Genomic DNA, 25,477 nt, shown 5'->3' with positions numbered 1-25,477 from the left:
TGTAAAACATCACCGCTAGGGAGACAAAGGCGGCCGGGCGTGGTGCTGGTCACCCACTCCCTCGTGTGCCGTGCCGACCTCCATAGGTGCTGCTTGCTAAAAAGCACTTGCCCCAACAGTCTGTTCAGGCTATACGGGGGATCTTTGTCTCCACGTGTGCGAATACGTGTGTCTACGTGTGTGCGTGCGTACACACGTGCCCATGCCTGTACGTGTGTGTGTGTGTGTGTCGCTCGCGAGCCCTCTCAAGCACGGGCGGTGGCGGCTGTCGCCGCAACGCGGTGTCCGCGGTGCGGACGCGGCGGAGGCATCGAAGCGCCGGGCTAATCAGACCGTGATTAATTACGATCCTCTCCCCAGGGCCCATTCACACCTCCCCAGCTGGGCAGGAATGTGCGCACGTCCGCCTGGCCGTCCTCCCTGCGCCACCCTGTCCCCCACAGCCACATCCCTGTACTTTAGCGATTTGTCTGTACGGCTGATTGTCTACTCGTGGCTGTCTGCGTGTCCATGTTTTTGTCTGTATGGCGGAGTGTCTGTTTGTACGGTTGTCCGACTGGATATTTGTCTGCTTGTCCATTTGTTTGTATGGCCGTCTGTCCACCTGATTGTCGATGTGTCTGTCTGTCTAGCTGTATGTTTACCTCACTACTTTCGGTGTGTCACCCGGAGACACACATTCCATCTGTCTGACACAAATAATAAATATATCGAGAGTCGTTATCAGACAGGTGTCTTGTATCAATGTATCGCCTCGAGACTGATAATATCTCTTCAGCATCACATATCTGGCCTTCTATCTGAGGCAGCTAATCGATGATTCAATCCCTCTGTGCATTTACATAAATGATCCATCCGTCTCAAGCAAGTGTGTGTTTATCAAATAATAATTTTAAAACTATATACTTAAAATCCAGCTGGTCAAACGTCCCCTAATTAAAAACGACTCCTGTTTTCTTGGTTATCCACGTTTCAAATTGCGTTAGCCCATCATTCCGCATTCACCTTTTACGTTCGGACCTAGTGTCGTAACGTTCACAGGCTGTGCGTCGTCTTCCCGCACAAGCGTGTACCGTCGCCGTTTATTTTCTCGAGCGTTGCCGGGAGGCGACACGACGCGACGGCGAATTTCTCGGAGTCAATCGGAGGAGTCTGCGGTCACAACGGGAGCGCCGCGAAGCCGCCTCCCTAAGAGAACCGCCACCCCTCCCTCACCTGCCGCCGCCACCGCCGCTGCCTCTGTCGTGCCCCGGCAGAATAAAACAAAAAAATTCCCGCAACCGCAGTCAGCTCGAGGGAGGGGTGGGGGTTCTGCCAGGTGTGTGGTGGGGGTAAAGTATGGGGGTTTCTCTCATCTCTTCCAAGACGCCTGACTGGCCAGTGTGTCCCACCTCTTCCAAGACGCCTGGCCAGTTGTGAAATAGTCGGCCAAATACTATGCGGAGGGGCCCTCTAGAGCTCGCGAAGTGAGGTGAGCACGCACTCGAGGTGGCTGGCACCTTTACCTTTTCTTGATACACAACGGCAAAAAAAATATCATCGCCTCGGTGAACTCGCACCCACGAGCAGAGCGGCCTGCATTGTGCGGCCCAGAAGTGATAGATTTCAGCGCAGACAATGGGCCTTTATTTACCCAGAAAAGCCTCGCCGAGTCTCAAGGCCCTTTCTCAAGAGGGCGCTGCCCCTTGCTTTGTTTGGCCAATGTCCCCGTTGTTTAATTTGGGGAGGAAACCGGAGTGACCCCTTCCCCCCCCCCAGAACAAACCTGCGTATGCATATGAGCGGGGATTCAACGATCAAACCCCTTCAGACGGTCACGTCAATCGACCTACTTGCTGTGCTGCCTCCTACTGGGCATCTGTGAAAAAGAGCTTTGGAGCTCTTATCGGATCCCTCCGGTATAAATAATTATTCTGATTCTCAGACAACGAGGTCTCATTTGAGAGGAGGAAGAGAGGTCCCGTTCTCGTCATACGTGGGCTGTCACCTGGCCACCAGTGACGACTGCGTCGGCTCGCTCAGCTTGCCCGGCTGTCCCTGCCGCCGCGCGTGTCCCGGCACAACACAGCATCGCATCGCGATCCAGCAACCCCCGCATTCGGGTCGCTGGTCCTACAGGTGTGCACAACCACACCTCTGGACAGTTATTTCTCCTACTGCTGCAGTGTACAAAGCACAAATTCGGTCGGAGTTGGAATCCTCTTGTCATATGGGGGGGTAGGGGGTTGGGCAGCGTCCAGGTTCTACCTGACTCCACCGGGTAGAATTCAACGTAGAGCGGTCGTGTGGTGAATGATCGAGAGCACTCACCGACTCACTCCAGTCCCTCGCTCGCTGGCGGTCAGCCGTCTCCTTGCCACGCTGGAATCGCTGCGAGCGCGCTCACTGTCCCCGTGAGCTTCACTCGGCGATTCCTGCGCCCGTGGTGAGGACTCGGGTCACTCAGACACTGGACTGTTTTGTCTCATCCACCACACCGTGCTCAACCACCACCACCACCACACTGCAGGTCACAACAGCACTTGCTCACTCGCTCACTCGCCACACTGCGGGTCCCATCACTTCTCTCTGCGTCTTCCCTTGCACTGCTCCACTTTGGAATTCTCTCCTCCCGTCGTTCTTTTACCCCCGAGCTCTTATAGTAACAACTTGGCTCAATTCAATCAAATGTGCTGTTAATACCTCTTATCTGTTCTAACCGGTGATTGCGCTGTTAATTGCTGGCCACTTGATGTTTTGGGCCTGCGCACAGCAAATGTCAACAACAACAAATCTGGAAAAGCGCTGGCGACCGGTAGAGGTCGAGGTTTGGGGAGCGAGGCAGGTTGAGGAATTGTAAAACCGGCGTTTGACCAAATAGGAGACAGAAGCAATGAAATCGGGGCTTGCCAGCAAGGTAGGAACATTTGCAGTTCCACACAAGAGTCGCATTATCATTACTAGGTGGGCCTAATGCAGTCGCTGGCGACGTAGATTGTGACCATAATGACGACGACGTGGTGGTGATGGTGGTGGTAGAAGTGATGATGGTGGCCACGACGACGATGATGATGAGCGGAATGTGAACTCTGGTCTGCGTTTGTGCAATTATAATCTCAAAGATCACATCAGCCGGCACTAAAAGCTTTTGGCTGGGAGGCATGCAGGCCATGTTGACTAAACATAGCAGGAATACCTGTGCACGGAGAACAGCACAGGAGAGTTATTTTGATTTGATCCGAAGCATCGATAAGCCGTGAGTCTTCCTCGAGGCGAGGCGAGCGCGTGTCTCGATCTCCTGTTCGGAGAAGCTGATGATAAAGTAATTTTTTGGGGGGGTTAGATCACGTAAAATATAAATGTGTCGTTAACCCCGCCACCAACCGACAATGCCAATTAGTAAGGTTTGTCACGTGAAGCAAAACGTGCCACAATTAGTTACGGCTTCATCACCACCGACGTGTCGGAGAGTAAACCCGCAACATTTACCATCGGGAAAATTAATAATATTTGTCGCGGATAATTATTGCGCGTTAAACTCGGAGAAGCTGCTTCGTTGAGCGACGTCGGGTTTCCATGGGGGGGCGGGACGGGGGTTTCCGGCCTTCGCTATCGAATGTTTTCGCCGGTTCTTCTCGATCCGCGTCGCTGATCCCAATCCGTGCTCGTAGTCTGCGACGGGCGACGCTGATCTCTCCCCCCCCCCCCCCGTGTCCTTGACGTGTTTGGCCAAGTGTTTACGTTTTTGGCGAATCGGTGTGAGAAATGCCATTTTGCTGTCGCAGAATGTTCTGGAATGTTGCAGAGTTTACGTTTGCAACGGAGGATGTTTTGCAGACGCGTTCGTACGTTGGCTCAAATGGGCGCACGCGCAGTTATCTTGGCAGGGGATGCTGGGAAGTTAGCCACTATTTTCTGCCAGTCTTGGCTCAATATTATTTTTGTTTTTCTCCAAAGAATACCACGACAGCTTGCGTCTTGCCAGCGATTAAATTGGCCACTTGGTGGCTTTGCACGCATGTGTGTGGTAAGTAAAAAACAAATTCCAACATTGTTTGGTAGTGACGTGCCATGCGTTACAATTGACCTTACGCTCGCCATCGTTTTAATAAAATCCATTCAGTTTGGCCAGGGAATGATCTTAGGTGACTGGCGTGCAGTGGCACCGACTGTTATGCCACCACGCGTGCACACACAAGCTCGCAATCTTGAGCTTATGATACCCATATAAATGCAAGCACGTACACTCGTTACACACAAAGTGCTTGCCACAAATAAACCACACACGCGAGTGTAGCATACATACAGACCCTCACAAGCGCGCAGGCTGTCTGATACACACATCCTGGCAAACCACACATACACACACGCACAAACATACACATACATACACATTCACCTACACCCACTCACAAACACCTAAACGCAAATACACACGAACAAGCACCCTCTCTGACGTGTACACAAAGACAAAGATCCCCCGTATAGCCTTAGCAGATTGTTGGGGCAAGTGCTGTTAGAGAGCACCTATGGATTCCGGCACGGCACACGAGGGGGTGGGCGGCCAGAACCACGCCCGGCTGCCTTTGTCTCCCCAGTGGCGATGTTTACACATCGCACCAGGTACTCATTTGAGGCTGAGTCGACCTAGGAGAGGTCCAGGACCGGTTCAGATAAATGTCACTGGTGTTGGCCGTGAGCGGGAATCGAACTCAGGTCGCCGGGTTCGTAGCAACAGCGAGCTAACCGCTACCCTACCGCTTCGGTAGGGTCAAAGACACACACTCGCACACACACACGTACTCGCACACACACGCTCGCACACACACACAAGCACACACACGCGCAGGCTATCTAATGCACACATCCTGGCAAACCATTGTGCACACACACACGCACAAGCATACACGTGAACAAGCTCCCTCTCTCACGTATACACACACGCGCACACACACACTACACGTACACACGACACGTACACACGCACACACAGGCTCTCTTAATACACACACCCTGAGCAATCAGACGCCCAAGCCTTAGGAAGTGGAATGTGTGACACTTCAGATAACCCGAGCAGCCTTGCAGCGAGCCCTTCTTGAAAGCCTGGAATTCAAGTCACTGCGAGATTGATAGCTAAATTTTAATCCCTTATGACAATGAAACTGCCTTTGCCGATCGCGAGTACAATAGTTTGCTCGGAACACAGTTGTTGTCGTCAGGCTAATATTTGCGAGTTCCAAAAAAAAACCCCATCGGGTATATACAGTTCTAAATGTATGTATATATACGTACACACACACATGTGTGTGTGTACGTCTATATACACACACACGTGTGAACAATTTCAATGTGATGGGGACATTTGGTTGGAGTTATATCGCAGCGGATGCAAAAATCAGCAGTCGCGTGGTCGCGGGTTCAAATAGTGGCTGGGGTCGTCCCATCACTGGGAGTAATGATCATCGTCATCATCGTCGCTGTCGTCGTTAGCGTCATCATTGGTGTCATCGTCATCATCATCGCTGTCGTCGTCATCGTTGTCATGATCATCGCCGTCGTGATTATCGTCATCATCATCGCTATCGTCGTCATCATCGTCATCATCATCGCTATCGTCATCATCATCGCTGTCGTCATTATCATCGTCATCATCATCGCTATCATCGCTGTCGTCATTATCGCCCCTTCCCATCGGACGACCGCTTGTTGCCGCTGCTGTTGTTGTTTTTTCGAGACGGGGCCCGGCCCCCTGGCATAGCAACGTGGAATTTTTCACCAACGGCAGATGACCACCTTCCGAACACTCGACGTGAACCACAGGGCTTGAAACGGGCAGCTCGCGGCGTCGTTTGCATACGAGTTCATTCTCAGAGCCCGATCTCATCCCCTGTGGGGGGGGGGGGTAGACCCCCGCTTCGGAATTTACGGATCGGGGGTGATGATGTATTGAAAAATAACGCAATAAGTGTGAGTCGGTGTAGTTTTAATATTGCATCGCCGAAACGTTTTTTTTACTGCCCCCCCCCTATAAATATGGTGAATTTATGGATTGTGTGAATGAACGGGCGCTCTCGTTTATCTCGCGAGCCGTGCCTATCGCGACTGACCGAATTTCGTAGCCGCCGCGCCCGGCTCTGTTCATACATAAACGCGTGTGCGCGGGGATTGCCCACGCGCTTGAACGTGCACATGCGCGTGAACGTGCACACGCACGCGTGTTGTCTGCGACACGGGTTTTCATTCTCGGCGGGCATTGTTCGTTCCACGAGTCGAGCAAGTGCTGTCAGAGTATTGGCCATCGCTGCGCGCACAAATATTGGTGGGAAAGTTCTCCGCGGAGGATGTTCTGAGTTTGTGCCGATGAGAGCTGGAACCATTTGGAGATTGGATGTTCGTTGCGGTGAGGTTTGTGTGTGTCAATTTATGATTTGTTTACGCAACGTGTTTTTTTGCATCTTTGCTTCAAATTGGCTCAGCCCTGTCACCCCTCGGGTTGGTAAAAATAAGCACCGCTTTGTGGAAATGCAACAATTGTCATATGGGAAGACTGGTTCCTGCCATATGACTGTTGAATTGATTCAGGGCATACGATGTAAACGAACACCCAACTCTGCTCTGTTGAGCACGAGCACTATAACTCTATATATTGTATTACATTGAAGATGGCTCGCTAACAGAATGCATATCCACTCTTGTAGTGAGTTACAGCTCAAATATGTTGGGCGTGCATTACTCCGAAGACTGTGCTTTGTTTGCCTTGGGCATGTTCCCCGAATCTTACGGATCTTGGGATTCCGAGCCGCACTTCATGCCTCCCAGGAACGTGTGTTTCTTTACTTATTCATGGTTTTATTTGAGTATTTATTCAGTTTACGTGGCTGCTGCAGAAAACGTCGATGTACCTAGTGCTCTGCGATCTACCCTTACTAGGTCACCGATTAAAAAAAAAATACAATTAATTCAAGGTAATTTGATGGCCCATAATAGCTATGCCAGCACATTGAGCTCGCATCACTGAGGTCCTGGGTTTAATTGCAGGTTTCATCCACGTGCAATGAAACTGGGGCTTAAGTGCAATGAGTTGATGGGCCCGGCCCGATCACAATTCGCTGCACAATGAATAGATCATCATCAGCAGCAGCAGCAGCCATGACCAATCTACTGCTGGATGAAGGCCTCCCCCAAGGTGCTTGCGATGTCTCTCATGGCCTTAGGACCTGCACACATTTGCAAAACCAATGCTTGGTGATGACCCCTCCATGTACGTGTTGGGCACGGGGGTTGTTTGATCGTACTGGTCAGCCCGGGCTGATAAGGAGTTGGCATTGCACGACTCGTTCAGGTAACATTCAGCGCTTACGTTCACCGCGACCGGGAGTCGAACTCGGGTGGCCGGGTTCACTTGCGCAGTGCAGAGAATCAAAGCGCCCGCCACTTCACCCCTGCAACCGGCGAACCCAAACCCCTCCACATCCTGGGGGGGGGGGGGGGCCCAGTGGAAGTACGTCGGCAACCTACTTGCTGCGCTGCCATCTCCTGACCACATCGTAGACCTGCGGCTTCGCGAGCACCCCCCCCCCCGCACACGGTGGCAGTGACGACGCTGTCAGCTTGATCTCGGAAGCCCCCCCCCCCCCCCCCGGGGGAGTCTGCGTGCTCCCCGTCGGTCCCGAGCCGTGAGCGCCGATCGGTAACTCAGCGGTGGCGATGGCCGTGCATCACGAGCGGTGCGGAAAGCCGCGGCCGCCTCCTCCCTAAGCCGCCGTGGGGTGTCACGGTGGCAAGATGTTATCGAACTCGCCTGGTATACAAGAGGTCGTGGGTTCCATCCCGATCCTGGCACCATTATATTTGGAGTTTGTGGTCCCGTGGATTTTCTCTCCGGGTCCTCCGGTTTTTCCCCCTCCACATTTAGAATCGACTTGCATTTAGAGTGTTTTGTTCCTTTAAATGTCCCACGTGATAAGCCACTTCGTTGAACTATCATTTGTGGCCAGGTTGCTTCTGGGCCTCACCCGGATGAAATAAAAATTGTTTCTAATCTAACCTGGCCGGGGCAAGACGCAGGGCAAAGCTATCCACACCCCTCTTCCATGTGCCAGTGGTCGTCGGCGCGGTTGGCATGGGCCCCCCCCCGCCCCCTGGTGCAAGGAATGAAACGGGCCGCCCCCTCTGTCCAATCAACCCCTGACCCCCCCCACCCCCCTCCCACCGAGCTCGTGGGCCCCTGATGCAGTTGCACCGTCTTCACACTCGACAGCTTCGCCGCTCGTCGCGCGGCCTCGGGCGTGCGTGCCTGCATCGATGCTCCCGCGTTTGTCGAGCGGTGTGTGCGTGTGTTGATGTTGTTGTTCATTCTGGATCTTGCTTCCAGGGCGGCGATTAACACTCCCGTTCCACCCGTATCGCTCAGCGATTGCCAAACAGAATTTGACTATCTCGCTCGCTGTGAACGCAGGCTCTGTCGATACCGGGCCAACGTTGATGCCGCTTTGAGTCGAGTGGAATACAGGACAATCGCAGAATGCAGCTGTTGCGTGTGTAAACAAATCTATATGAGTTGGTTGAGTGTCTCTGTGGGATTATACTTTGTCAAACCACTGAGCCAGCATGGCTGAAAGGCCTAGGTTCGAACCCACTTTGACACGAACAAATCAACACTGCGGTTAAAATTTGGATTGTTGCTTAATTTTCATCGTTATTCTACAATGACAATTTCAACTTTCAGTTTCGATCGACAACACTCAACGCTCCTTCCTTGACGGATTCACACCAGACATTTACGCCCAGTCCAGCGAATGGACCAAAGCTTTCCGTGGACAGCCACCATTCGGTGTTCTGCCACATCCTGGTAACTCGTGGCACCTACAACACCTGGCGAGCACCGATTGTGACCCGTTCAAGGGCTCTCCAGCCTCAACCCTCTTAGGCGTCTGAGACCTGATGAGATTGTGCGTATGAGGTTTAGTCGGTCGTAGGATTCAATTTCAACACAGCCAGGGTCATTGTCTCCCCGCTCGGGCGTGTATTGGTCAATGTTTATCGCCCCCCCGTTGGCAGTAGGCCAGTTGTGGAAAATTCCACATTATCTTTGACATGAACCAGCATGTCCAGAAAACAACCAATTCATATAGTCATGCCTATGACTCTAGAATGTTGTCATGGAAGGGGTTTGCCGGTGGGCAGCGCGTCGCATCGTGAACGAACCGCTACTCCACCAACCTCCACTGGAGCAGAATGGAAGGCCTTCATCCAGCAGTGGATCGAGAATGGGGTGTAAAAAATAACAATTAGTCATTTAATAATTATGAATGAACAATTTTTAGTATTCCTGATGGAGTGTCACACACGGACATGTATGTGTATATACACAGAGTCTTTTGAGGACTTGTGACTTAGGAACAGCCGCAAGAGAGGGTAACCTTCCGGTCTCAGTGTTTGTACAAAAAACGGACAGACTGAAGCAGAATTAATTGATGAAAGAAAAAAAAACCTTTATTTGAGCCAAATAAATGTGTTAGAGGGGAATTAATTAATGGCAGGGGATTTGTAAATATTACAGCTGCGATGAATATCTTTCCTACTCCTTGGCTGGCTAATGTCATGCACACGCGAGCGCACAGGAAGATATCTCACAGCAAGTGAAAACGCTGCCTACGTCCGAAGTGATTTAATTCGCGCAAGTTTAGCTGCCGACGATGGCTTTTTGCGGGACATAATTAGCGGGCTTGGCATTTGAGAATTGGTTTGGATGCTAGGCGAAGCTTAAAGTTCACCAAATGTGGGCACATTCGGTTCGAGGACATGCAGTCGGCCGGGCTTAATCGGAACGTGACCCTTTCTGATGAGATGCATTTGTTTCCGTGCCTCCGCTTTGGCTGGAGATCAAAATGTAAATGGTCGCAGGCAGCGGCTACGAGTAGGCCGGCTTCTAATGAGATTATGGAATAATTTAATTTATTGACACCGCCATCATCATTGTCGTTGTCTCCATTTACTTACACGTCAATCGTACTGCCGTGAAATCATCGTCGTCGTCGTTATCAATTGTATCATCATCATCATCATCATCAAATTTCTTTTCAATTACGTCAACGTGAAATGACCTCTGGAATCATCACCATCATCATCGAAAAAGTCATTGCCATCATCACCTACCCACTGTCGAATTCCATTCATGCCATTCATATCATCAATTCTGTCAGCAGCAACAGCAGTAGCGGCTATAAGATGTGGCAAGTAGGTTGATACCCCTATTGACAGGAGGGCAGTTTGAGTGCGCTCCCTTGGTACGTAAAGTTGTTTTTTTCCCTGCCACACGCAAACATAAAACACTCGACCAAACGACGCTGGCCCTCCTCGAGGCTTTCCGTGGCGGGGATTTGAATTTGCTCCGCCGTCTTGTTTTCGCCGGGTGACCACAATCGCTTGTCTCTTAACATTCCCCTTAATCCGAGCGGACAAATGTGCCGGGGAGTGAAAGGGTGGCACTCGGCTGTAGTTTAAATTAATTTTGGGCAGGGATGATGGGGTTTTGCGGTGGTGGTGGTGCGGCGTGGGGCGCACCCGTTGGGCTCCGTATGGATTATTCACACGACCGCGGTCACAATTATCCACAACAGTTTGGGAGAACCAGTGTGAAATCAATTGCAATCATTCCTAATGAAATCGAATCATTTTAAATCAAATAGACTTAATTGCAACAGAACTGGGCACGCGCGCATTCAAAACAAGAAAACGTGGATTGCCATGGGCGGTCAATGTGGAAGGATCCATTTCTTTTTGTAGGGGGTGTGTGTGCGAAGGGGTCGCGTGGAGAGTAGAGTTAGTCTTGGTTAGCGGAGAGACACCAACTCCTGTGGAACGAACACTGCCAAGACAATTGTTTCGCCATTGCGAGCCTGATTGTGGCTGATGGGGGTACGTGACGGATTGTCATTCGGTGGGGTGGGGAGCCGGGGTCGGTTATTTGTGCTTTTACATTCCAGGGGTAAAGAAGGGGATGTCGTGTAGTCGCACACAAAGGGCGGCGGGACTCCTTCGCCCTCTTGGTAAACACCCTCACCTGCCCGGTGCCTCTCTCCGCCGCCCCCCCCAAATCAGCGGCACCATTCACCCCGCGATGAATACATAAATGAGCGCGCCGCCGCCGCCGCACAAAGGGAGTTGGCGACACGGAACGCCGGCAACGGGCGGCCGGCCGGGCGGCAGGCCGGGCAGGCGGGCGTGCATGCACGCATTGCGCGTGCATGTGCTGGTAGATTCGTTTCAAAATATATATATATTTTTTAATATGCGGCACGCGTGTATTTTCCATGCGCGCGGATACATTATTCACACGACGCAAACGGAACAACGACACAAAACCTCACCAACAGGTCGTTATGAACACTGTAGCGGAAAGGTGTGAGGATTGGGTTTGGTTCCTTTTGGCCACAGGTAAGAGCCATTTTCGATGGAGAGCTGGTTACACAATAGAAACCTGGCGAGTGTGTGCGCGTGTGCACGTGTGTGTGTAGCAGGCTAACATCAGTGACGAATATCTGAATCGGTACCCCTAGGTCGAATCAGCCTCAAATGAGTACCCGGTGCGGTGTGTAAACATCGCCACTGGGGAGACAAAGGCGGCCGGGCGTGGGGCTGGCCACCCCACCCCTCGTGCCGGCCTTCATAGGTGCTACTCACTAACAGCACTTGCCCCAACAGTCTGTTAAGGCTATGTGGGGTATCTTTGCCTTTGTAGGAGACTAAAGTTTCGCGCACGCTGATGCGTCAAAGGGCTAAAGGTGCGATTCATTGAATTTCCACACCGGAGATGTGACAGGACGTGCGATTGTGTGATGAACACACTCGGCGATATGTTCCGCGACAACAGTAATCAACTGCAAGACGTCCACTCTCCACCCACGTGCCATTGCGGCACCATTTGCCCAGCACAGATATTAAAATAATATCCGCTCGACGGAAGAGCAATAGATGTGTGATAGCATCCTGACAGCGGCGCGCTTTGCGCAATCCACACGCAGAGGCATTTAGCGCCGCGTATGCAGGACACACACGAGCATCACGAACACGACATCGACGCGCGCGCGTTGAACTTCGTGTGCGCCGTACGTACTGGTGGGCGCGACGGCGATGGGCGACGTTAGCGCGTGCCGATGGCGGGAGGCGTGGATAGGAGACCACGCCGCCTTTGTCTCCCTCGCTCGATACTGCCCAGGCCTTTGCAGCAGAGGCTGCGTCTCGCCCGTCAGAGCCCCCGGACCGGGTTTTGATGTGTTGTCGCTGATGCTCCCCCGGAGGGGTGGTGGTGTAGCCAGCGCCACGCCCGGCCACCTTTGTCTCCCCCAGTGCTGATGCTTACACAGCACGGCAAATACTCGTTTCAAGGCTGGGGCAACCTAGAGGAGGCCAATGGTCATAGCACGATGTGCGGATCATTGCCGACACTTTATACACAATGACAAAGAACTCCCGTGTAGCCTTAAACAGACTTTTGGGGCAAATGCTGTTAGCGAGCACCTATGAAGGCCGGCACAGCATACGAAGGGGTGGGTGGCCAGCACCACGCCTGGCCGCCTTTGTCTCCCTAGTGGCGACGTTTACACACCGCACCAGGTACTAATTTGAGGCTGAGTCGACCTAGGGGATGCCCCGGACTGGTTCAGATAATCGTCAACGGTGTTGGTGTTGGTGGCCATGAGCGGGAACCGAACCCGTGCGGTGCTCTGTCCGCTACATCACCGCTCCCTGCTACTTTATATAAGCACACACACGGCCATGTAAACAGATCACGGAATAATTTCAACACATTCTTCAATAACGCCGTGGCCTTAAAAGGAAAACTGTATATAACGGGTCCCCTTTCGGGCAATGTCCCTTGTCCATAGCACATACTTCGAGAAGCCACAAAGATGGAGAGAGTTGGAAGACGGCACTTGACGCCGCGGGGCCCGGTGAGAATTACATTTTGAAATGTGTCTTGACGATACCATTTTAAACTGGCAATTAAATGGTCACCTATTAGTAAGACCCATTTAGGCGTGGGACGTTGCGCCAACGTTCGGGCCAACGTTGGTCCAACGGTTCTGACCACACGCCAACGTTGGCCCAGCGTTGCCGTGTCTGCTGGGTAATTAGCCCATTAGTATAAACTAGTAAGGCTGCCATTAGCGCGTGAGGCCGCTTTGGCTGCCACAGCTCCGGGTCGTTGTGTTGAAGCACCCACGGCCCCACGTCGCTGTACAAAGACAAATATCATCCCGTGGAGCCTGCATAGACTGCTGGGGGCGGGTGATGTTAACGAGCACCTATGAGAGCCGGCACAGCACACGGAGGAGGTGGGTGGCCAACACCACGCCCGGCCGCCTTTGTCTCCCCAGTGGCGATGTTTTTGCACATGGCACCAGGTACTCAGAGGCTGAGTGGACCTACACATTGCTGTGCAAAAGACAAAGATACCCCACATAGCCTGCAACAAACTGTTTGGCGCAAGTGCTGTTAGCGAGCATCTATGAAGGCCGGCATGGCACACGAGGGGGTTGGTAGCAAACACCACGCCCGGCCGCCTTTGTCTCCCCAGTGGCGATGTTTACACATCACACCAGGTAATCATTTGGAGCTGAATAGACCTAGGGGAGGCCCAGGACCGGTTCAGATAATCGTCACTGGCGTTGGCCACGAGCGGGAATCGAACTTGGGTCGCCCCGGTTGGAAGCGCCGCTCGCTAACCACGACACCACCGCTCCCCACGTGTGTATACATTGCTGCACAGACACACGCACGCAGACACCAGGATGGGATGAACTACGCAGTGCCCTCTGTTGGAAAGCCAATTGTCTTCCCCAATCGCCACAGCAAGCCTGTTTAGGCACCGCAGGGCGAGCATTACAACACGTTATAAGATCATTCAGATGTGTGTGTACGATTTAGCACTGGTAGAGGGAGTTTGATTTATCCGACCAAGTGTGCAGCACAGCGGTTTGAAGCGATGGCTCACATCCGAGTTGGAGATTCATTCCCGCCCGTCGCACTTCTAGGGTAGGTAAAATAAATGCCGCTCAGCGGAAATTGCGCAGTCGCTGTCCGGTGGAGAGACAAGGCCCCGCTGAAGGAATGTGCCATTTCCATAATTGTGTCGGGGCACTGTGAACAAGACACAGAGCACTTGCCCCCGCCTCTTGATCGTTTTACGCCGCGCGATTTTTAAATCATCCCTCCGTCATTTTGTCATAGCTCCCGTCCGTTAGTCCCGGACTGCTGCACCGAGACCACCGTCGCCTGCAGACGCAGGCCACCCCTTTTACGAAAGAGGGACGCGAAGTCTCGGTGGGGGGGGGCCCCCCTCCCGCCCCGCGAACCGAAACGCTCCGGGCTGGACGGGGTCGCACGCACGAAAGAACCGAACGAAAACGTGGGAGGACGCGCGCGCTTTCCCGCCTTTCGGCATTTCGTTTTCACGGTGGGGCCCCCCCCCCCTCTCCCCCGTCGGCAAATGACGAAGTCACAGACGCCGGCGTTGGCGAGAGTGGAAGAGGTGCAGGCGAGAGGGGGGGGGGAAGAGGAGCGCGCGGTGCTCCGTATTGTTCTGTCGTCGCGCTGAGGTTCGTTCCACCGCAGGAACAATGGAAAGCAACGTTTGCCTTCGAGTGAAGGTCTTCGGATATGACCTGACCTTATGCGTGACGTCACTTGACATTAGTGAGGCTGATGCAGGCATGATGTCTCCCTCCTTGCAAGTCTCCGTCAAAGCGGGGGGCAGCCCGAGACCAGATGTATTTTTATTTATTTGTGTTTTTGTTTCGCAACAGAAAACATTTGCATCAAAGTGGATTACGCAAAGTGGCATCTTGGCCAAGGGGTTTATGTGTGTGTGGGTGAGTGCGGGTGGATGGGTGTGTGTGAGTGTCTGAGTATGTGTGCGACCCGGCATGGTACTGGCCACCCATCCGCTTTCTGTGCACTGCCGGCCTTCAAAGGTGCTCGCTAACAACACTTGCCACAAAAGTCTGTTCAGGCTATACGGGGAGGTCTTTGTCTTTGTGTGCGGTTGTACGCACTATGTGGAATTGTCAGTGCCATGGCGTTGCAATATCACTGCATGCGTACAGCCCTTTTGCCATTGGAGGAGTTTGTTTGACCGTACTTCACCACGCTGGTCAGTAGTGCGGTTCGGATATCACTCATGGTTGCCGTCGTGGGTATCGAGCTTGGGTTTCCGGGTTCGTAGCGCAGTGCGCGCTATATATATGTGTGTGGGCAGAGTGCCTGCCTGCTAGCTTCCGCTCCTACAGAAATGAGCAAACGGTGACAAATGTGATCTCAGAACCAGACTTTTCTTGGAACGTTTTGGAACAATCGCAGTGTAAATTGCGGGAAGTCAACATTGGTTTTCCTATGCATAAACTGCCTCCCGCCATAGAAATGTGGAATTTCCACCAGTAGCTCAAAGGGACACCGATGGAGATGAACACGACCCAACGCTTGTTTGGCACCGCGACTTCGACCAAAGACAGACTCGTCTAAACGCCATCGAGCACATGCTGTCCTCCAACCGCTCGTCGGTCTCGGCGCAACGGGACGTTACTTCTGCTCCTATGCCAGCTCCCCATGGCTGGGCCCCCTCCCTTCCCCCGGCCTCTCTCCCTTCCCCACCCTTCCCTCCCCCCTCCCCTCCCGATTTTACAATTACGCAGTAGTAACATCTCCCATTTGCGGTTGAGGAGGTCGCATGTCGTGGCCGATTTGCGTTGCAAAGGTCGCGGGCATAAAGAAGTGACTGAACGCATGATGTCGCGCGCCGAGTCTCCGTAGTCGCGCGGATTCACTCGTATCCACAGCGACGTCGCGGCGATGATGTCGCGCTTTCAAAGAACGTCTTTCGTTAGAGATTTACCTAAACGCGGTAAATGACGGTGCAGCCGCTGCCGCAGCACTGAAATCGCTCGCTCGCTCACTCTCGAAAAGAAAAGGACGCAGAGGCGTGGAGAGGAACCACAGATGAGCTGAGAAGCTGGCAGCCAGGCGGTGAGCCGGTGCCCAAGCTCTGTAGTCCTCGGTATACTGAGATATTTTGAGCCGTATTAATTAGTGGTGAAAAGTGGGAGGAAACTGGAGCCGTCGAGCGGCGTCTTCCCGCTTTCTACCTCGTGGCCTCTTCCCAAGCGCCCGTCCTTCCAGAGTGGACCACCACCAAGCCTTCCCCTCTGACAATATTCCCACTCAAGGTCTCGGGGCCTTCTCTGAATTGTTCCAAACAAGCCTTGCGTCCTCCTGAGCCCGCTCTGGCAATTCCGCCCGACTCTTTCTTTCTGTGCGACTGATCTTCTCCGTTCGACGCAACAAACCTCGTCTCAGAACGTTCCACAGCCTTCTGGCACCTTCCTTTCTCAACGTCGCGCCCACGGCCGGCAACACACCTCCTTCACAAAGGAACAGGTCTTTAGACGTTGAGGCAAAAGTTACCCTGTCACAAAGGCACATTGAGCGCTATTAGTAAATTTTACTTTTGTTATATTTAATGGGAGCGCTTTTACCATAACGAGCATCTGTTCAACCCACAGTGTTTGTTTAGCAAGCCTGACAGACTGTGTACGTTTAAACAAATGCTGATGGTTAATGTAAGTGTAGAAGAAGGCCAACAACGCATTTTACACTAAAATATATTCTACGATGGCTCCACGGTGATACAGAACAGAGGTTGATTGTTGTATTGCACACGCGAGCAGGCGAGTAGCTTCATGCCAGACTGAAGCCTGGCTGAAGGCCACAATTAAACGCAAAATGAGGCACGGGGACCCGTCTCCTTCCCACCCACTGCAGGCGTGAGTACGCGCGCGCCTGCAGGCATTGTACATACGGTTGGTTGTTATTCGTTTTACGTGAAATAAATATCCGTTCGCGTTTCCGCGCCGGGGCTTTTTTCACCTTGCACGTCGAATCTTATTTTCGGGTCATTACCGAGCGTTTGACGTTATTGTTTGTGCACCTCATTTAGTTGCTGTTGACGCTTTAATTAGATTTAGTACTTTGCATTTTTTTTGCACCGTTCGATTTTTTCCATCGTTTCATAAAACACCCTTGAAGTCGCGTTCGTTCCCTTCACTCGGATGGCTTTAATTAGCAAAGTAAGTGGAATATTCCGCTTTTGGTATTTAGAGAGAATTAGTCTACCCTCGAGCACATGGATGCGTTTGTCTTGGTGGGCTGTTCACCTGTTTTAAAATAAACTCATTGCGAACGTTTACCGCAATGAGATGCTGCTTGTGTGAATGTGGTGGTGGTTGTTGTGGTGAATGTGGTGATGCTGTGATGGGGCTTTGTTGATTATGTATTGGTTGTTGAAATGTTATTGTTGGTATGCCGCTGGTATTGGTGTGGTTATACTCAATGTTACGCCACGCACTCCACAACATTTATAGGTGATAACCTTATTCATTAGTAAGCAACGTTGTATTGTTATTTCGATTAATCGTACAGTATTTTCTCTTCAACACAAATTGAATATATTACAATGCAACGCTATTGCTGAAGTAAACAATAACAGCATAACAATAAACCACTTGCAGCATGTCAGCATATCAATCGTTGTCCAAAATAACTTGCGTTGAAATGTTATTAACAGGTTACCTCCTGTCATTCTTTGTCTCTCCCAACACGTTTTCACACCTCCCTCTGCCTCTCCATGTCTCCCTCCACCACCCTCTACCCATCAATACCTCCGCACGGCTCTCCACACATCCCTTTACGTTTCCGTGCCCCCGTCACCTCCCCTATACCTCCACCACGGCCATTCCGCACGCCTCTCCCTCCGCCTCCCCCAACCCTCTTCGCCGCGTGCAGTGCTTAGTATCCGGGGGGCTCAGGACGACGACCCACCGGACCCCCAGCTCATGCGTCTGGACAACATGCTGCTGGCTGAGGGGGTGGCGGGTCCCGAGAAGGGCGGGGGATCTGCGGCGGCCGCGGCGGCCGCGGCGGTGGCCGGCGGCGCCAACGCCGACAACTCGGCGGAGCACTCGGACTACCGCGCCAAGCTCGCCCAGATCCGGCAGATCTACCACACGGAGCTGGAGAAGTACGAGCAGGTGAGGATGGTCAGTGGCTTTGAAACTTACGCAGGTTCACAGACACGCGCGTCCGTGGCGGCGGGCTTTCACGTTCGTCGCCACGGCGGCGGCGGCGGCGGCGGCGGCGGCGGTGGCGGCTGCGGCGGTGGTGGCGGTGGTGGCGGTGGTGGTGGCGGTGGTGGCGGTGGTGGTGGCGGTGGTGGTAGCCGTTGGTGGTAAAGGTGGAGTTGAACGAGCGACGGTGAGGAAGTGGATGCGACGGAGACGGTGGTTACGATGATGGATTTTTTGCGATGGTAGTAATGATGATGATGACGGTGATGGTGATGGTGATGATGATGGAAAGGTGGTGGGTTATATGGTAACAGCAATGTTAGCATAGATTTCAATGTGGAATTTATGATGACGATGGTAAAAGTAGAAGGCACCTGATGTATAAATGATGATCATGATCTTGCTAATGGTAAAGGTACTCCATCGTATAAATTATGTTGATAAATATTGTCTTGTGTATAAAGGATGATCATGATGATGAAAGTGATGGTACTCCATAAATAGCGATGCTGTCAACCCACACGGTTTACTCCGTAATCTTGTTTTCAGGTGCACACGGTGTACAGCCGTTTCAATACGAGCAAAAAAAATGTGTCTATTTCTTTGTTTTTCTCCCTTGTGATGGGACTTTGTAGGATGAACGTTGAGATGTTATAAGGGCACGGGGAGACCAATATGGTCTGAATTGGTCTATTAGAAGGTAGGGCACTGGTAAGGGGTTGACAGGCATGCTGATGGTAAATAAGAGTATATTGTGATGAAAAAATAAGACATGTGTTAAGATGTTCAAACACCAAATCGATACCTATTGCAAGGCGTCAAGTCTGCATTAACCACATGTACTTGTGGCAAAACATACAAACAAACAATGATACAATATAAGAGTATGTTGTCCAAATAATAATGTTGATGATGGCATCATCACCATCATAACAACTGTAGAAATACAATAAGTGAAATTGGGTCGGCCTACATCAGCGGCAGCGGCCGGCAGTTGAACATGAGCAGCAGCTCGATTCCGTTGTGAAAGAAGCTGCGAGCACGCGGAGCGGAACGTCGGGCATCGTGCCAAATGATGACAACAACAAACACGCACGGGGGGAGGGCTGCGATCGCGACGATGCCGCCGATGACGACGACGATGGTGACGATGCGACGGTGCTGACGTTGGTGTCACGATACCCCCCCACCCCCGCCGCCTCCCCCGCCTGCCCCTCCACCCCCCCCCCCCAACCCTGGACGTCGTGCGGCAGGCGTGCAACGAGTTCACGACGCACGTCATGAACCTGCTGCGGGAGCAGAGCCGCACGCGGCCCATCTCGCCCAAGGAGATCGAGCGTATGGTGGGCATCATCCACCGCAAGTTCAGCTCCATCCAGATGCAGCTCAAGCAGAGCACCTGCGAGGCCGTCATGATCCTGCGCTCTCGGTTCCTCGACGCACGGTGAGAGCCGCCCGGCGGGAAACGGTGGCGAGGCGGTAACCACCTCGCCTGGTGTGCAGGAGGTCGTGGGTGTGAAACTGACCCTGACGCCTGTGGCTGTATATTTGGAGTTTGCGTGTCTCTCTCTCCCCCCCTGTGATCGCGTGGATTTTTCTCCGGGTCCTCCGATTTGTCCCTCCGCATTTAGAATCAACATCACGCGTTTAGAGTGTTTGGCTGCTATAAATTTCCACGTGATGAGCCACTTCGTTGAGCTACCATTTGTGGCCAGGTCGCTTCTGAAAAAGAGTTATACTGCTCAGTGGGCCTTACCTGGTCAAAGTTTTACATTTCGTTTAGATGATGAGAGGTGTGTTCTGAAGAGAGAGAGGAAACGTATTCGGATACGAAGAGATGTGAGATGTGGTAAGAAGAGCAAAGAGATGCATTCAGAATAAAGATAGGAGAGACGAGAGTGATGTGAGATGTATTCAAAAGACAGAGGAGATGTATTGAGAATAAAGAAGAGACAGATAGGACTTAACTTCCGTGACTGCAGAAATTAATATTCTTGGTTCTTTCGGGAAAGTCACGTAAGAAATAAGATATAAACACATAGGATTTTGCACGTAGTAGGCTTTCGCAAGCAATATCATCCATAATAGAGGTTTTTTTGGATTAGATCGCGTAAATATATAAATGTGTCGTTAAACCCGCCACCACCCAGTTGGTAAGGTTTGTCACGTAAACAGAACATACCAATACGGAACTAAACAGGAGGATTTCTACACAAATCTGGCTGTCACCTGATGAAGCTAGTTGTAATTACTGGCGAAACGTTCAACTCAGATTGTAAATGTTGTGGCTTTGCTCTCCAACACACCGGTTGGTGCTGTACCAGTGATGAATTGGCCACGTTCTGTTTACGTGACAACCCTTACTAGTTGGCTGTGTCGGGTGGTGGCGGGTTTTAACGACACATTTATATATTTACGCGATCTAAGCCCCCAAAAACCTGTATTATGGGAGAGAGATATGAGATGCATTCAGTAGAGAGAGATGGGAGATGCGTGTGTATGTGTGTGTGTGCGTACTTGTGGGGAGCGATAGTGTAGCGGTTAGCGCGCTGCGCTATGAACCCGGCGACCCGGGTTCGATTCCCGCTCACGGCCAACACCGGTGACGATTATCTGAACCGGTCCTGGGCCTCTACTAGGTCGATTCAGCCTCAAATGAGTACCTGGTGCGGTGTGTAAACATCACCACTAGGGAGACAAAGGCGGTCGGGCGTGGTGCTGGCCACCCACCCCCTCGTGTACCGTTGCGGCCTTGTTTAGGCTATATGGGGGATCTTTATCGTTGTGCATACTTGTGCTCCTGATTTGTCCAGAGACGCACGAGTCACATAGAGGCCATTCAGGGAAGTGTCGGTTTGTAAACAATCAGATCGGTGACATTGCTACATAAATTTGCCGGCTAATAGGAAAGAAACCCTTGACTACAAAAAGTCCATAAGACCATAAATGACCAAAGTCAGAGTGAGTGATTTCCCGCCGCTCAAATCAGCAACGAGGCACTGGTGCTCATCTCCTGTTGATAATTCTGCAGAGCCAGTGGTGTAAATACCCATGGACAATCACAGCTGTTGTCGTCTTCCCCACCGTGCGAGACTCATTGTATCGACCCCAGAGGGCCGATGGGCTGAGTCAACCGCCCTCAACCAGGATTTGAACTCTGAACTTTCCGATTGCTGCGAGTCCCCTCGCTCGCTCGCACCCTCGCCAGCTCTGCCGCTGGGCTGCCCGGTCGCTTAGACGGCGAACACGGGAAAAAAGCGGCGATGAAATATCTCGAATGCCGCGTTGTAATCACGGCGCCGGCAGAGGCGTCGGCGTTAACGTTGTGCGTAATAACAGTAATTAAAACAAAAGCGTCACGGGGAGCACGTCAAGGTAATGCACCATTGCTGGCAGGGGTCTCTCCAACTGCGGAATTTACAAATGAGGGAAGGCTACGCCTACCCCGCCGCCCCCTTGCACGAGCCCCGCTAATTCCACAGGAGGTGGGACGTTCCAAAATAAATCCGCGCGCTCCCGCGTTCGGTCACGAGTGCGTCAGATACGAGAGGGGGTGGGGGGGGTCGCAGTAGGCGGGCGCGCGCCGATCGGCACGGAACGTTTCTCCCGCTGCCCGAAGAGTTCTCCGTAAGTTTCGCTTTTGTCCGTGGTTATTTTTGCCAAATCCTTCGTACATATCTGTGATTTACTTGAGCAGCTCTTGGCAACACGTGCTGTTCCATTGATTGTGGCCTGTATTCGTCTGATTGCATTTTATTGTCACTAATGAATTCCTCTGCTATGAATAGCGTGCTCACGTAGTGCGAGCAATTACGATGCAATGCGCTATTGCGAACAAAAACTCGAGGTCGACTTCTTCACTCTCGGGCTGTTTCCACCATTCTATTCACCCTGGTTTGGAAGGCGGGGGGGGGGGAGTTTAAAAAGATTCCAACGCTGAAAACGTAACCACAAATTTACCCGGTTGGCACAACGCATTGCAACAAGCCGCGCCACCACCACCTCCGCTATTGATTTCACACGCATCCATCCGAGCGGCGATAGCGTCATATTATAGCCCCAAATCATGGGGGGGAGGGGTGGCAGTGGGTCATCGATTCGTGGCAAGATGTTAACTACCTCTCCTGTTATGCAGGAGATCGTGGGTTCAATCCCGACCCTGACGCCTGTATATTTGAAGTTTGCGTGCCTCTCTCTCTCCGTGGTCGTCTGGATTTCTCTCCGGGTACTCCGGTTTTTTCCACCAACATTTAGAATCAACATCACGCATTTAGAGTATTTGGCTGCTATACATTTCCACGTGAGAAACCACTTCGTTGAGCTATCATTTGTGGGCAGTTCGCTTCTGAAAAAGAGCTATACAGCTCAGTGGGCCTTATCCTGGTAAAATAAAAAGTTTAGTTTCGTTAATATAAAAAATATAAAGTTTAGTTTAGTTAATATAAAAAAGTAAAGTTTAGTTAATATTAAAAATTTTAAGTTTAGTTAATATTAAAAATAAAAAGTTAACTTTAGTTAATATAAAAAATTAAAAGTTTAGTTAATATTAAAAATTAAAAGTTTAGTTTAGTACAGTTAGTTTAGCTTCCCTCCACCGCATTCCGCATTGATCGCATTTGTGACGTTATCGAAAGGCGCAAACAAAGCCCAGCTGAGCCCCATCTCGTGACGGTGTGATGCGTAATTAACCGCTGCTGCTGCTGCCTGCTTTGGTGTTTTGCACAGACGCAAGCGTCGCAACTTCAGCAAGCAGGCGACAGAGATTCTCAACGAGTACTTCTACTCGCACCTGAGCAACCCCTACCCCAGCGAGGAGGCCAAGGAGGAGCTGGCGAAAAAATGCGGCATCACTGTCTCGCAGGTCAGCCATCCCGGCGCCTCTGCGTCCTCCGCGCTTGTGCGTGTGCGTGCGTGTGTGTCGTGTGCGTGTCGTGTGCGTGTCGTGTGCGTGTCGTGTGCGTGCGTGTGCGTGTCGTGTGCGTGTCGTGTGTGTGTCGTGTGTGTATCGTGTGCGTGCGTGTGCGTGTCGTGTGTGTGTCGTGTGCGTGTCGTGTGCGTGTCGTGTGCGTGTCGTGTGCATGTCGTGTGCGCCTGTGTGCGTGCCGTGTGCGTGCGTGTGTGTGCGCCTGTGTGCGTGTCGTGTGCGTGCGTGTGCGCCTGTGTGCGTGTCGTGTGCGTGTCGTGTGCATGTCGTGTGCATGTCGTGTGCGTGCGTGTGCGCCTGTGTGCGTGTCGTGTGCATGCGTGTGTGTGTCGTGTGCGTGTCGTGTGCGTGTCGTGTGCGTGTCGTGTGCGTGTCGTGTGCGCCTGTGTGCGTGTCGTGTGCGTGTCGTGTGCGTGTCGTGTGCGTGCGTGTGCGCCTGTGTGCGTGTCGTGTGCGTGTCGTGTGCGTGTCGTGTGCGTGTCGTGTGCGTGTCGTGTGCGTGCGTGTGTACGTATGGGGAGCGGTAGTGTAGCTATTAGTGCTACGCTGCACTAGGAACCCGGCGACCCGAGTTCTATTCCCGCTTACGGCAACCAATACCGGTGACGATTATCTGAACCGGTGCTGAGCCTCCCCGAGGTTAACTCAGCCTTAACGAGTACCCGGTGCGGTGTGTAAACATCGGCACTGGGGAGACAAAGGCGGCCGGGCGTGGTGGTGGCCACACCACCCCCTCGTGTACCGTTCCGGCCTTAATAGCGCTCGCTAACAGCACTTGTGTTTGTTTTTATTTTTGTGTGTCAGTCTGTTTGTGTTGTGTCTCTGTCAGCCTGTTTTGTGTTGGCATCTCTATCAATGTCCATATTTTCTAACTGTTTGTGCGTCCGTCTGTGCGTCAATACGTGTCAATGTGTCTGCCTGTTAGCGGCGTGTGTCACTCTGTGTGTGTGCCAATCTGGTGGGGAGCGGTGGTGTAACGGTTAGCGCTACGCTGCACTACGAACCTGGCGACCCGAGTTCTATTCCCGCTCACGGCCAACACCAGTGACGATTATCTGAACCGGTCCTTGGCCTCCCCTAGGTCGACTCAGCCTCAAATGAGTACCTGGTGCAGTGTGTAAACATCGCCACTGGGGAGACAAAGGCGGCCGGGCGTGGTGCTGGCCACCCACCTCCTCGCGTGCCGTGCTGGCCTTCATAGGTGCTCGCTAACAGCACTTGCCCCAAGAGTCCGTTGCAGGCTATACGGGGGATCTTTGTCTTTTTTTTGTGTCGGTCTGTCCGACAGTCTGCCAGCGCGTCCATCAAGCCAAGCGGTCAGAGAGACATTCTCTGGCTACTTGCCTGTCATACACGCGATGTATGTGAGGGGTGATGGACAGGTGTGTGGCCCCATGCAGCGTAGAAGCGATGCTAAATAAAACACAACGGTTACGGAGTCGCCGCTCTTGACTGCACGTCCATCCGACCGAACGTCACGGCGACGCAGCATTTGCTCCGCTGGTGGGACCGTTGACTTCCTCGTGCGGGGAGGTGTTAGGGGGGCTTGGGGGTACAATGTATAAAACGATGCTGAAACAGCCGTCATAGGTCAAGGTTCCGCTTCTGGTGGATGGACCGCTACGTGAGCGAGCTCTGTGTGGCCCCTACTGTGCTACTTGGGCTACTCGTCCATCATGCAAGAGCTAAATAAAAACAAATATCGACGAACTATTTTTTATTTTACCAGGTAAGGGCACACTGAGCTATACACTGGCCACAAAGAATAACTCGAGAAGTGGCTTATCGCGTGGAACATTTGTCGCGGTCAAATACTCTAAGCAGCACATTTACAAATGTGGAGGGAGAAACCAGAGGCCCTGGAGAACAATCCACCCGACCACGAGGAGAACGAAGTGGCTTCTCACGTGGAAATTTGTAACAGCCAAATAGTCTAAATGCATGTTGATTCTAAATGTGGAGGAATAAACCGGAGGCCCCAGAGAAAAATCCACACGACAACGGGGAGAACTTGCAAACTCCAAACACACAACAGGCGTCAGGGTCGGCATCGAAGCCACGATCTCCTATATACCCGGCAAAGTAGTTAACATATCATGCTTCAAAAAATAACTCCTGCACACAAACAGGATACGAATCTAGATGTCCTTTACATGTTTTCCCCAAATAAACGTGTAGTAAATGCCTTTACAGGAGGAGGAATGAGCAGCATGTGACAAATTCCATCCAATCGCAGACGGCTCCGGTTGGGAAATAAAAACTGTCAAATCGCCGTCCAAATTGCGGCAGCAACTCAATGCAGCGGGATGGCGAGAGAGCAAAAATTGCCTTTTGAATGAATGGCAAAAAATCACTTCACGAATGTGCAAGCCAAAGAGAGCACTGAACAACGTGTTTAGACGCGCGCCCAGGCTGCGTGTTTCCGGCTGTCCGACACGAGCAGAGAGATTTC

General features: G+C 52.1%; 1 protein-coding gene across 1 annotated transcript in view; it reads left to right on the top strand.

The window, feature by feature from the left end:
• Positions 1-25,477, top strand: part of LOC144937948 (pre-B-cell leukemia transcription factor 1-like) — a 230,554-nt gene that overhangs the window by 164,980 nt on the left and 40,097 nt on the right. Inside the window, 3 exon segments of the mRNA XM_078865587.1 lie at positions 17,821-18,065; positions 19,355-19,545; positions 22,827-22,962. Of these exon segments, the coding sequence (XP_078721713.1) occupies positions 17,821-18,065; positions 19,355-19,545; positions 22,827-22,962 (572 nt within the window).

Source organism: Lampetra fluviatilis, chromosome 20, assembly GCF_964198595.1.
Source record: "Lampetra fluviatilis chromosome 20, kcLamFluv1.1, whole genome shotgun sequence".
NCBI lineage: Eukaryota > Metazoa > Chordata > Hyperoartia > Petromyzontiformes > Petromyzontidae > Lampetra > Lampetra fluviatilis.
The sequence above is the reverse complement of the archived record's forward strand: the minus strand, read 5'-3'. Positions and strand labels throughout refer to the sequence as shown.